Genomic DNA, 13102 nt, shown 5'->3' with positions numbered 1-13102 from the left:
AAACTGGGAGGGTGGGACAACAAACAAACAAACAAACAAAACCAAAAATATCAAAGTCAACATGAAACATAAGAACTGACAAAATTTAAAACTGGTGGCTCTACAGTCGGCTGAGATCTGCACAGAACCATCAGCAGCTGAAGAACCTCTTTATTCAGGGGCTGGTTCTCCACACACTCTCTGTGGTTCTTTAAAGTGCTGAAGGTTCTTCATGTTTATTGGAGTTATCTGGTGGCGGCAGCAGCTAACAATTCTTTTCCTTGTGGATTAATGTGCAGATTATTTCCTCAGTGAATGGATTAATGTCTCGCTCTATAAACTATCAGAAAACATTTTTAATAGCTCGTCTGGAACCCAGTGAAGGAACAAGGAACGTGGAGAACCGGCCAACAACATGTTCATGTTGGTTTTCAACCTGAACACAGTCATCTGATTTAAAATACTCAGAGAGACTTTTATTCTGAAAAACTACTAAAGAACCATTCAAAAAAAGGTTCTTTACTGAATCTGTTGGTTCCTCAAAAAACTTTCTTAAAAATGGTTCTTTAAATAGCCTAGTTTTGCTAAAGTTCTTTAAAGAACCATTTATGGTCCCTAAAGGAACCATTTTTCATGGTTCTTTTTGGCACCTTCAGGGGTTCTTTAAGAACCATCTCCAGAAATAGAACCTCACACTAAAAGGTTCTTTGTAGAACCAAAAATGATTCTTCTATGGCATCACTCTGAAGAGCCATTTTTGTTTCCAGCTAGCACCTTTATTTTTCTGTGTGTGGGAATATTTGCATGAATATGTATAGAAAAATTAAAAAAAAAAAAAAAAAAAAAAAAAAAGCAGCCAATCAGGTGGAAGGTAAAGATTTCAGAGTCTGTTGCTTTTTCCTCCCTGCAGTTCAGGAACAGGAACAGGCAGAACCAGGTTCCTCACGCTCATCGATCCCAGCCAACGTTCTCCAAACCTGAGCCCGTCTGCCTCTCACACACACACACACACACACACACACACACACACACACACACACACATGCTGTGCTGAGATTACAGGTGAATAAGAATGATCTGTATTAAAGTCATCATCTGATTCTCTACATAACTGTGTGTGTGTGTGTGTGTGTGTGTGTGTGTGTGTGTGTGTAGTTCACTCTGTGGTTAAGATCTTGTATTGCTGTATATTGACTCTTACTACTATTGGGTTTTGATGATATATGTTTTTTTTTTCTTAAAATCCAATAAATGAATTCAAATGTGTGTGTGTGTGTGAGCTAACACACTCCCGCAGAGAGGCGGCGCGGTGCGTTCACAGGAAACTGGGAGGGTGGGACCACAAACAAACACACAAACAAAATCAATCAGAAAAATGCAGTTTCTCCTCAGTGTGAGCTGTTTCTGGAAGCCGGAGGAGCTCGAGCTTCAGCCCCTGAGTGTTTCTCTAAAACATGACCAACTCTGATTTGTCATGTTGATGTGAGACAGTTTGCAGAGCCACACAGAGAGCCGCAGAGCCGCTTTCAGATCAAGTCCTGGTTTTAATCAGTCCTAACAGACTGTCCCGCAGCCCTGAGGGATCCCACCACACACACCGACACATCACCACACACACACACCGACACATCACCACACACATACACACACACACACACCAATCCCTACAATAAAATATATGAATCTGAGTTCATTAACATTTCATGTCTGAGGGTGTGTGGGATTTCATTCATCAGTGATCTGTGTGTGTGTGTGTGTGTGTGTGTGTGTGTGTGTGTGTGTGTTTCCCACCACAGCTGTCATCAAAGCAAACACTCCAACTGGGCTTTCCCCCCTGAGCACGAGCCCCCATCATCATCATCAATCATTAATCATCATCAATCATCATTCATCCAGCCATCATTTGTCATCTGTCATCAATATCTATCATCCATCATCACCCCTGCCTGCCTGTATTCCGCTCTGTTCAGATCCACACACACACACACACACACACACACACACACACACACACACACTGTACCTGCAGTTATTTTAAAAGCGTTACATCCGATGAATTAAACAACTAAATTAGCTTACAGTTAAACAGTCATTCTATTACACACAACACACTCAATCTTTTTTTTTTTTTCACAGCAAAGCGACCACCCTCACCTCCAGGAATATTACAGAAATATCACAGAGGCTCCAAGACGCAGATACCATGACATGAAACTGTGCTTTGGACAGACGCAGGGATATCACAGAGGGGAGATAATACCGCCACCATATCATATCACAAACTGAATATTAAGTACCGCGGACTCACTGTAAGTCACCGGGAGCGTATTACAGAAATACTACAGTGATATTACAGTAACCAGCCGAGATACTGAAAAATACCCCCAACACAGTCAGGTCTCTGTGAAGTGACTGTGTGGATGTCAGAGGCGCGTCGCCGTGCAGCAGCACAGGTGAAATGCCACACAACAACAGGAGCTTATTCTAAACTTCCATCAGACAGATGTGACGGGGATGAGGCGGGGGGGGGGGGGGGGGGGGCTGCCACTCACCTTGCAGGCGCATGGACGAGGACCCGGGTCCCGCGGATCAGACGGTCCGGAAAGTTTGGTGCTGCCGGTCGGAGCGGCTGTGAGCGCAGGGACACGGAGGAGCTCCCCGTCGTCTGTCCTTCATCCTCCTCCTCCTCCTCCTTCTCCCCTCCTCCCCTCCTCCCCTCCTCCTCCTCCGGGCTGCTGGAGAGCCTCTAACAGCCTCCAACCGGCTCTCAGCACTTTATAACGGGGAAACCCTGCACAGGCGGCGGTCTGCTGGTCTGCAGCGCCCCCTGCAGGCCGCAGCGCCGCCGGCAGCCGCTGAGCGGGGAGGAAGCTTCATAGTCACAGTGATAGCAGTAATAGCACTAACAGTTGTAGCAGCAGTGGTAGCAGTACTTCTACTTATAGTAGTAATAGTAGTTGAAGTACCACTAGAAGTAGTATTTGATTTTCGATTTTTTTCTCTATAGTAGTGATAGTAGCCTATTTATTTATTTATTTAGTAGTAGGCTATTTTATTTTGCTTTTTTTTTTTTTTTTTTAATTTGTTTTTTTGTTATATTTTATTTATTTATATAATAGTAGCAGTATTTTATTTTATTTTTATTATACAGTAGTATTAGTAGTAGTCTTTTATCATTTATTTATTGATTTCATAGTAGTAGTAGGCCTACTGCTTGCAGTAGCAGTATTAGTAGTATTTAAATAAATGGAAAAACTCGAGGGTCAACACCTTTTGAGCAGATTGTCATGTTTCACGTTTTCTATTTCAAATAAAGTTTTTCACTTTGTTGCACACAAGAGGGCAACAGAGGCGGATGCACCGCCAGGCTGAGCAGACACAAACATGACAGGCAGACAGGTGACAGCCCGGACAGGTGGACAAGTGACAGTGTGGACAGGTGACAGTGTGGACAGGTGGACAGGTGACAGTGTGGACAGGTTACAGCCTTGACAGGTGGACAGGTTACAGCCTGGACAGGTGGACAGGTTACAGCCTGGACAGGTGACAGTGTGGACAGGTGGACAGGTTACAGCCTGGACAGGTGACAGTGTGGACAGGTGGACAGGTTACAGCCTGGACAGGTGACAGTGTGGACAGGTGAGCGCCTCACCTGCGGCTGCTGGCTGCAGTGGTGCTCTCGTCAGTCAGACCGAACTGGAGCTGCAGGATCTGTCTGAACTGATTCAGCTGCGTCACTAACAGTCACACCTGATTTATTTCACACTGGACTGAGCCTGTTAATATCACTCAGACCAGGTACCTAAATAGTTAACAAAATCACTTTAACTTCTAGTTAAACCTGTATTCCTCATTTTCAGTGTGAAACCCCCTCATGACACAAGGCGTCGCTGTTCTCATGTAAACGGACGAAACTCACGGCTTCATTTAACTCAAATCAAGTCTAAATCCTTTAATATTCAAAAGTCAAAAGTCAGTTAAATTCTGTGGTAGTCTTCTCTGCGCTGAGAAAACTTTTACAGCTCTTGGGTTTCTGAAATCTTTTCACATTGTTTGTTTGTTTGTTTGTTTGTTTGTTTGTTTTTATCTCAGAAACAGGTTCCTGAGAAAAAGAAAAATGAAAAAATGAAAAAATAAAAAACTAAAACCGGCACTTTGGACATTCGAGCCTTTCTGCAGCCAAAGTAAACAACAAAAAGAGGTTTATTTCGAAAGTTGTGACCGGATGTCCTGTTTCCTTCTGTGTGGCTCGATGAAAAACTCGACGAGCGGAGTTGAATGCGGAAGTGAAACTTTAGTTGAGGTGCAGCAGCACAAAGCAGCGACAGTCTGAAGTGCGGATCCGGACGTTGACCGACGCAGCGAACCGGGAGGGAAGCTGAGCGGTGAGTGGCTTCACGGACACACACCTGTCCGCTCCAAATATTCCTGCTACCTGGGAGTGAGACGGACCTCAGGCCGGTGCTGCTGCCCGTCTGTCGCGTAGCTCCGACAAATGACGTTCTTGAAAAAGGAGCGTGCCAGCCCCCGTTGAAAAAACAGTCCGTTTCAGGCTGCCGTGCTTTTCTCAAATTCATATCATCGCTGTACAGCAGGATACAGCATTTATTGAAGTATTGGAAACCCCTCTTCAATTAGGCATACACCGTTTACACCAAGCGGCGCTTATTTTAATACAACTTTAACTTAAATGACTTTCTCGGCGCTTCTAGTGAAATAAAGTTACTCTTCGATTAGCGTCAATAACTTGCATTAAAAAGTTAATATTTTAATGAATTACACTGCTCATTTATTAATTGTCTGTATGCCGAATTTTCCAGAGGATCCTACTAATTTATAAAAGGTTTAGTTCGTGTTCCTCAGCTTTTGCAGGTTTCTCTTAGAGCCAGGCGACATTCAGTCCATAAACTTTTCAAAGGAGTTTGGCGTGGCGCATCTCAAAGTAAGAGGGAAAGAGTTTACCTTGTCCACCTGCACAGTCCTGACACACCGCCTGTAGTAATCACCGCTGAGTAATGTAGTTTATTTTATATGATATTGTATATATTTGTTATTTGTTTTTAACATTTAGATTTTAGCCTTTTCTCCAACTTTTTTTTTTTTTTGCTGGATCAGTTTCACTTTCACTCAGAAATACTGGCTATGTGGCCAATCCCAGATCTGAAAAATCCACGCCCAATACTTTAGATATATTTATATATTTAATATATTTATTTGTGCTAGTGCACAAAACATTGGTTAAAAAGCATCTGATGGGATTAATTTGAAAAATATTTTCAGTGTTGGAGACAGTTCCAGATAAATGTGACATTCCTTGCACAGTATCTGTTAAGGTGAAGCCTGTATGAAATGTGCATTGCATGATGGGATGTTGTGTCTCCTCTTGTGCCCAGCTCCATCATGGCCGCTGAAGTTTACAGCCCAACCACGGAGGCCGAGCCCAAATCCAGATGGTTTGTGGTTCCGACCGACATTCTGGACATGCGCAGGTTCCTGGTCAAAGTGGCTGAAGTGGTGAGTCCAACAGAGCCGGTGTGTCTCGGTGTGTCTCGGTGTGTCTCGGTGTGTCTCGGTGTGTCTCGGCGTGTCTCTGCGTGTCTCGGTGTGTCTCGGTGTGTCTCTGTGTGTCTCGGTGTGTCTCGGTGTGTCTCGGTGTGTCTCTGCGTGTCTCCGTGTGTCTCCGTGTGTCTCGGTGTGTCTCTGCGTGTCTCGGTGTGTCTCTGTGTGTCTTGGTGTGTCTTGGTGTGTCTCGGCGTGTCTCGGCGTGTCTCTGTGTGTCTCGGTGTGTCTCTGTGTGTCCCAGCATGTCTCAGCGGCTCTCTGGCTTCCGGCTGCAGTCACACAGCTGCTGCTCATGTAAAGTTACCCGGCTCATGAGCCACGAGCGCCGTGGAAATACTAAAACTCTGAATCAGATTTCCAGTCGTGTCACACAAACCCAGGTTGTAATGGATGCTGTGATTGGTGGGCAGTTTGCATGCTTAATAAGGTCAGGTGACTGCGGCCTGACCTGACCACATAGTGAACTGCAGGAGGCTGTGCTCTGTCTGACAGGGACGAGCAGTTTTCCACTCCAACCCCAGTTTATTTAAGTTTTTAAAGGAATATTCCAGCATTTGGGCACAATCCCTTTTCCCCGACGTCCCCAGACTGAGACCAGATGTTGGACACCGTCTTCACCTCTGGACGTCCACTGGTTCAGTTCCTGTGGGTAGCATTTCCTGTCAGCTTAGCATAAAGGCTCCATCAAAGTGATAAAACAAAGCCCCCAGCAGCTCTGAAGCTGTCTGATTGTCTGATTCACACGTTTTCAAGTCATTTTCTTCTAAGGTTTTCTGATGTATCACAAATTTTTGGGTCATTTCTCATTAAGCTGCTCATTGTGGTTTTTTTTCATGTTTTTGAAAGAAATTAAATGAATCTGCTGAGGATGTGTGTAGGGAATAGTGGTACTTTATGGCAGGTATGTGTGTGTGTGTGTGTGTGTGTGTGTGTGTGTGAGCTGTGTGCTTCCACCTTCTCTGATCAGAGACACTTTCTCTGATCTGAAAAGCAGTGAAGATGCACTGGGGGAAAACAAACAGCGTTTGTTCGTTTGATTGTTTGTTTGTTGGTTGGTTGGTTTTGTTGACAGTGTCAGCATGGCCAGATGAAAACTGACTTGATCCTTTGCCATTTGTTTTAGACATTTTTATTTTTAGTAAAGTCGAGATAATAAGACGGGATGCCATGTTCAAACATTGACTTCCTGATAGAGACATAGATAGATAGATAGATAGATAGATAGATAGATAGATAGATGTAGTTTATTGATCCCAAATTGGTGAATTCTTCCAGCAGCAGCTTGTCCAGACACAGGATCAACAGTAGAAATACACAAAATCTGCGTCTCAACACCAGAAGAGAGAAATATCTGTCTTCAGGAGAATCAAACATGATGAGTGACAAATGTCTTGATTAGTGAAGCTGTGGACAGCGTGCAGGACGTCCCGGAGTCCAGACGTCTGTTCTGGTCATGTTTAATGAGCAGAGTGCAGAGAGCGGGGCAGATATCACAATAATGTCACGACATTTCACGGTAATTTGCAGGAACGACATTCAGGACAGTCTGAGAAGAGCTGACAGGTGACAGACAGGTGACAGACAGGTGACAGGCGACAGGGGACAGGTGACAGATGACAGTTAGTGCAGTGTTCCCTCAGGACGACACTGAGCAGCGAGCGGAGGAATACATGAAAACACATCAACCTTTTTCTTATTTCATGTCTTAATTCCCATTAATCCTCCACCTTAATGTCGTGTATAATTTAGGGCTGGGCAGTTAATCGAAAAATAATCGAAACCGACATTTAGGGCCCTTAGCCGACATAATCCTGCTCATGTCGGTTATTCCGGTTACCACACCACAACACGTCGCATCCCAAAATACTCCTGTTGTCATGGTAACCGCGGTCCGTCCCTCCTCACTCAGGCTGTCCACTGCAAACTTCCAGCAGTTGAAGCAGCTCGGATTAAAAAGAGAGATGCCAAAAGAGCCTGAACGCCTCGTTCAGCCCACAGGCAGCACACACATGACGTCATCCGGCCAGCGCTCCGTGACTCTGGGTAGTGAAGAAGAATAAGAATAATATAGATATGATAATAATATACACCCTAGATACTGATGATTAATTATTGTACTACTACTGCTAATAATAATAATGATAATAATGATAATAATAATCATTAGGGAGCAAAATTCTGAGAAATGAATATAGCCTGTTTATTATGCAGGCACGCTATATTATTATTAATGCATATATATACTACTCCTAATAATAATATAGCAATAATATTACTTGAAATAATATTTGTTTAGAAGAGATGCAGCTTTTTGTAGTCTGACATTGCCATTTTGTTTGCAAAAGATTCAAGTTATAATAATCGGTAATAATCGTTCATTAATTGTAATCGAGGTAAAATGTTCAATTCATCGTGATTTTGATTTCTGCCGTAATCGCCCAGCCCTAGTATCATACCTGTTTCACCTGCTCACCTGGCAGCTCCCCAACCCAGACACACAAGTGCTCGCCTGAATTTTTCACCTGCAATGCCATCCTCACAGCAGCCAGGTGAGCAGCAGGTGAACAGCCAGGTGAGCAGCCAGGTGAGCAGCCAGGTGAGGTGAGCAGCCAGGTGAGCAGCCAGGTGAGGTGAGCAGCCAGGTGAGGTGAGCAGCCAGGTGAGGTGAGCAGCCAGGTGAGCAGCCAGGTGAGCTGAGCAGCCAGGTGAGGTGAGCAGCCAGGTGTGTTTGTTGTTAATGACAGATCAAACCATTGTACAGTAACATGGGACCAATAATGTGTCACAGCGAGGCGTTTAAGGTGCTATGAAGGAAACAAATTTTGATCCCAGCTCTACCAATAACATGTTTCAGACTGTGTGTGTGTGTGTGTGTGTGTGTGTGTGTGTGTGTGTGTGTGTGTGTGTGTGTGTGCGTGCTGCATACATGTTGATGGTGGCCACAGAGCCGCCATGGGGTGGGGGTGATGTGCAGGTGTTAGTGTACCTGGGCGCTGTGGAAAACACACTGCATCGCTGATATCATGACATGGCACTTTTTTCCACGTACAGATGTAAGCCGGTGCTGTCGTGAGCGCTGAGACACCTGAGGGGTGCGCCCGGCAGAGGGTCACCTGAGGGGTGCGCCCGGCAGAGGGTCACCTGAGGGGTGCGCCCGGCAGAGGGTCACCTGAGGGGTGCGCCCGGCAGAGGGTCACCTGAGGGGTGCGCCCGGCAGAGGGTCACCTGAGGGGTGCGCCCGGCAGAGGGTCACCTGAGGGGTGCGCCCGGCAGAGGGTCACCTGAGGGGTGCGCCCGGCAGAGGGTCACCTGAGGGGTGCGCCCGGCAGAGGGTCACCTGAGGGGTGCGCCCGGCAGAGGGTCACCTGAGGGGTGCGCCCGGCAGAGGGTCACCTGAGGGGTGCACCTGGCGGGTTCCTTCGAGCCGAGGCAGGATGACCTCGCTCCGACACGACTCACTTTTCAGGAAGTTACAAACCGGGAAGTGAAAGTGCTGCGGAGCCGGGAGTCGCCTCCCTCTCTATAATTAGCGTGGGGACGGGCGGCTGCGAGCGCGTATCCCTCCGCCTGCGTTCCCGCTGTCGCAACACCCGGCGGCTGCATCCTGCGCTCGGATGTGTGTTCGCAAAAAGAGGATCTGCAGCGGCGGGGGAGCGCCCCACACTTCTCCTGAGTTTAGAAATCTGCCAGGCCGCTCGTCGCTCTCTTGGCCAATAGATCTCCACCCCGCCGTTACAGACCTGAGGTCGCTTTGTCCGCCCTTAACGAGGTCAGAGGGCGTCAGATCCTGAATGAGCACACGTCTGTCGTGTTTTGAGATGTTTTCACGTTCTGTTACCTCGTCTCCGCAGCCTGAAACAAAACAGGCTCCACTGGATGATCCCGCTGAAGCTCCTCCTGCTCTGTCAGGACTTCATGGAGCAAACCGCATTTATCTGAGTCACAAGCTCTTCCTCTATTTCTTCTCTTAATTTTTATGGGAGCCATGCAGAGTTAAAAATGCAGCAGCGGGCATGCAGAGTGCAGAGGCATTATGGGAGAGATGTTACTTGGATTCGACTATTGCATTTAAAAAAAAAAAAATCATCGCCTTAAACAAAGCACCCAGTAGAGCTCATATGTGCACCAACACTATGCAGCTTCCAGGACCTGCCAGCTCCACCTGGTGGGTACTCACCAACAGTCAAGCCACGCCCACCGCCACCCCCCCATTTGGCCAATCAGTGTGACAAGGGAATCATGACCAACCTTTCCACAAAGTTTCATGCAAAAACATTCATAAATCGTAGGTCTGTCTCACACACACACACACACACACACACACACACACACACACACACACACACACACACACCACACACACACACACACACCCCTCAGGCGTGCAGTGTGCTGTGTCAGCTCGGACTCGGCAGGTTCAGCAGGTTTATTGTTTATTTCTCTGCTTTTAGAGTTTCTTCTGTTTCCTGTTTGCTTCTTTAATCCCAGCAGATTCAGCAGCCACACAGAATATAATGGTTCTAAAATGGTTCCTTGTGTGGTTCCAAGGAGAACCAAGAACCACTTCACTTAGTGGGTGGTTCTTCATTTGAAAAAAACAAAAACAAAACAATTGAAAAAGGTTCTTGAAAAAAAAGTCGTACAGAGAACTTTTTAGTTAAAGTTCAAAGTCCATGTCCTCGACCTCGGAAGAAACCATCGCTGGTTCCTCAGAGAACGTTTTCTGGCTCTGAGGAACCTGTGAACCTCTTATCCCAGGCCTGTCAGACTCGTGTCAGATCATTCGTTCAGGTGAGACTTTCACCAGGTGGATTATTTTCTAATAAGCGTCAGTAGTGAGTGGACACATGGATATTTTAGCTGCTCTTTGCGTCTTTCTGGAAAAATTCTACTTTCCATGTCGACCTTTTGATTTTCTGATAAAAATGAACTGGCCTGCGGGTTTTTTCCTTCCAGCTGATTCTGCTCTGTTTGTAGTGCAAGGTTTAATTAATTTATCATCGTTAATATAACATTTTATCATAGAAACCTCTTATTTTGCTTATTACGTGTAATTGATAGTAATTGGATGAATTGGAGAAAAAAAAAATTAAATATGAATGAAGTGATGGCGGTACGACACTCTGCACTCACAGTTTCCATGAGACAAGAAAGATTAAAGAAAGTCATCACAAACGGAAAACAGATAGAAGAGGAGATAAAGATAAAAAAAGGTTAAAGGGAGTCCGTCACTCTGAAGAGTCTTCTCCGGGTCCAGCTGGTGGATGGAAAGTGAAGAGGCGTCGGCTGGTTTGGGTTTGGGTTTGTGTTGAAGCTGCTCCTCTCTGCTGTCACCTCTCACTTTTACGTCCTGATATGAACTGATGGTGTGTTTCTTATCTTTCTGTGGACGGGATCCTGCTGCTCGCTGATCTGCAGGCGTTTAGATGGCAGCATCCTGACATCAGAGCTGAATGTCTCTCACATGTTAGTGTGAGATGATGTGTGTGTGTGTGGCGTGGAACAGGGCGCTGCGGCTGCAGGGGATTCTGCATGACGACCGGATAAAAGAATAATAGTCCAGTCATTTTATGAAAAAACCTGGGACAAATTGCAAGAGAAAAAAACTCAACTGATTTTGTATCCTCAGTTTGTCCTGAGTGAGGGGAAAAAAGTCCCAAGGAATCCCATTGGTGGAAAGTTTGGAAAATCACCTATTTATGACCACATATTACCAAAAAACACTGTTTTTAACACACAGGGGAAAGGGGGTCAACATTTTACTGTCAGATATCTCTATAAAAATTCACAAGATGATTACACACACAAAGACAAGAAAAAAAGTCAATTACAATTTCTTTGAATTATTCTGTTTACACATGCATATCACACATTATCTGATTTGATATGCGCTAATAAGGAATATAAGGAATTAATGCCAGAAGAGACATTTAAACAGTGAATTAAAAGGTTAAGGTTTAATTCACTGTTTAAATGTCTCACTGTTTAAATCTCTCTTGTAAACTTGTAATTGGCTTTTTTTCTTGTCTTTGTGTGTGTAATCAACTTGTGAATTTTTATAGTGATATCTGACAGTAAAATTTTGATCCCCTTTCCCCTGTGTGTTAAAAACAGTGTTTTTTGGTATTATATGGTCATATAGAGGTGATTTTCTAAACTTTCCACCAATGGGATTCCTTGGGACTTTTTTCCCCCTCACTCAGGACAAACTGAGGATACAGAATCAGTTGAGTTTGCTTCTCTTGCAATTTGTCCCAGGTTGACCCCAATTTTGGCCTAAAATGACTGGACTATAAAGGATCAGGCCAGTTTCTCTCCTGAGGAAAACAAACCCAGTTCCCATCACACAGCTGAATTTATCCGTTCTCTCATCTGTGAGTTGCCATGGAAACAGAACGCCGGTTTCCATGATCAGTGTAAAGGGAGGAGGAGGAAGCCGCTTAGCACAGGTAGATTTCTGCTCACTGTCGCCACGGAAACCCTCGCTCGCCCCTCTGAGCGGCTTGTTTCCATGTGAGCATGTGCGGGAAAAGATGGCTGAAGATGGGAGAAAACACATCTGCCACCCTCCGGAGCCGGGGGGCGGAGCCTGGCAATCAGCCGACAGTGCCGTTACCGTGGCACCGCCATCACTATGGTGACAGTCCAGGAAGCGTCAGGCTGTTTGGTAGCGCGTGTACACTGGGGTTTTTGAGTAATGTGAGTAAACTAACACGTGGAAAAACCGGTTACTTACAATAATCTGGATTCTGGTCGCCATGGAAACGTAGTTTTTATTTTAGGGTTAATAGACTGCAGGCCAACCACACTCAGTCTCTCTGAAAGCCTCAGTTTGCAGCTCTGTGAAGGGGGGTATTTTTAAAAATCTCCTGTGTGTGTGTGTGTGTGTGTGTGTGTGTGTGTGTGTGTGTGTGTGTGTGCGCGTCATCCTAGTAAAGAAAAGAGAGTTCCTGCTAGTGGTTTTCAAAGTGGGGCTCCAGGGCCTCCCAGGGGTCCTCAGCAATTTGAGGAGAAATTTAAATGTTTATGAAAGGCATCTCACACATACACACACACACACACACACACACACACACACTCACACACACACACACACACTCACACATTCACACATTGACTCAGGGCAAAAGCACAAGATCGTGAAGGTTTATTTGTTGACAAAATATTGATCTCCAAATCGATCATTTTTCTGGCTTGATGAAAGAGTTTGATCTGACTGAAGCTGAAGCAGGTGAGCCGAGGCAGGTGAGCCGAGGCAGGTGAGCTGAAGCAGGTGAAGCAGGTGAGCTGAGGCAGGTGAGGCAGGTGAGCTGAGGCAGGTGAGCTGAGGCAGGTGAGGCAGGTGAGCTGAAGCAGGTGAGCTGAGGCAGGTGAGGCAGGTGAGCTGAAGCAGGTGAGCTGAGGCAGGTGAGCTGAGGCAGGTGAGGCAGGTGAGCTGAGGCAGGTGAGCTGAGGCAGGTGGGCTGAGGCAGGTGAGGCAGGTGAGCTGAGGCAGGTGAGCTGAGGCAGGTGGGCTGAGGCAGGTGAGGCAGGTGAGCTGAGGCAGGTGAGCTGAGGCCTG

The 13102-nt window shown here is 45.9% G+C and overlaps 1 protein-coding gene across 1 annotated transcript in view; it reads left to right on the top strand.

Annotated features, from left to right (window-relative positions):
- Positions 1–4250: 4250 nt before the first annotated feature.
- cmtm6 (CKLF-like MARVEL transmembrane domain containing 6) overlaps positions 4251–13102 on the top strand; it is an 18884-nt gene continuing 10032 nt past the window's right edge. The window contains exons 1-2 of the mRNA XM_030073146.1: positions 4251–4364; positions 5373–5493. Coding sequence (XP_029929006.1) covers positions 5380–5493 — 114 coding nt within the window. The 5' untranslated portion in view covers positions 4251–4364; positions 5373–5379. The remainder of the gene's footprint in view (positions 4365–5372; positions 5494–13102) is intronic.

Source organism: Myripristis murdjan, chromosome 16 (assembly GCF_902150065.1).
Source record: "Myripristis murdjan chromosome 16, fMyrMur1.1, whole genome shotgun sequence".
Lineage (NCBI taxonomy): Eukaryota > Metazoa > Chordata > Actinopteri > Holocentriformes > Holocentridae > Myripristis > Myripristis murdjan.
Note: the sequence above shows the minus strand (reverse complement) of the source record. Positions and strands in the feature narration are given on the sequence as shown.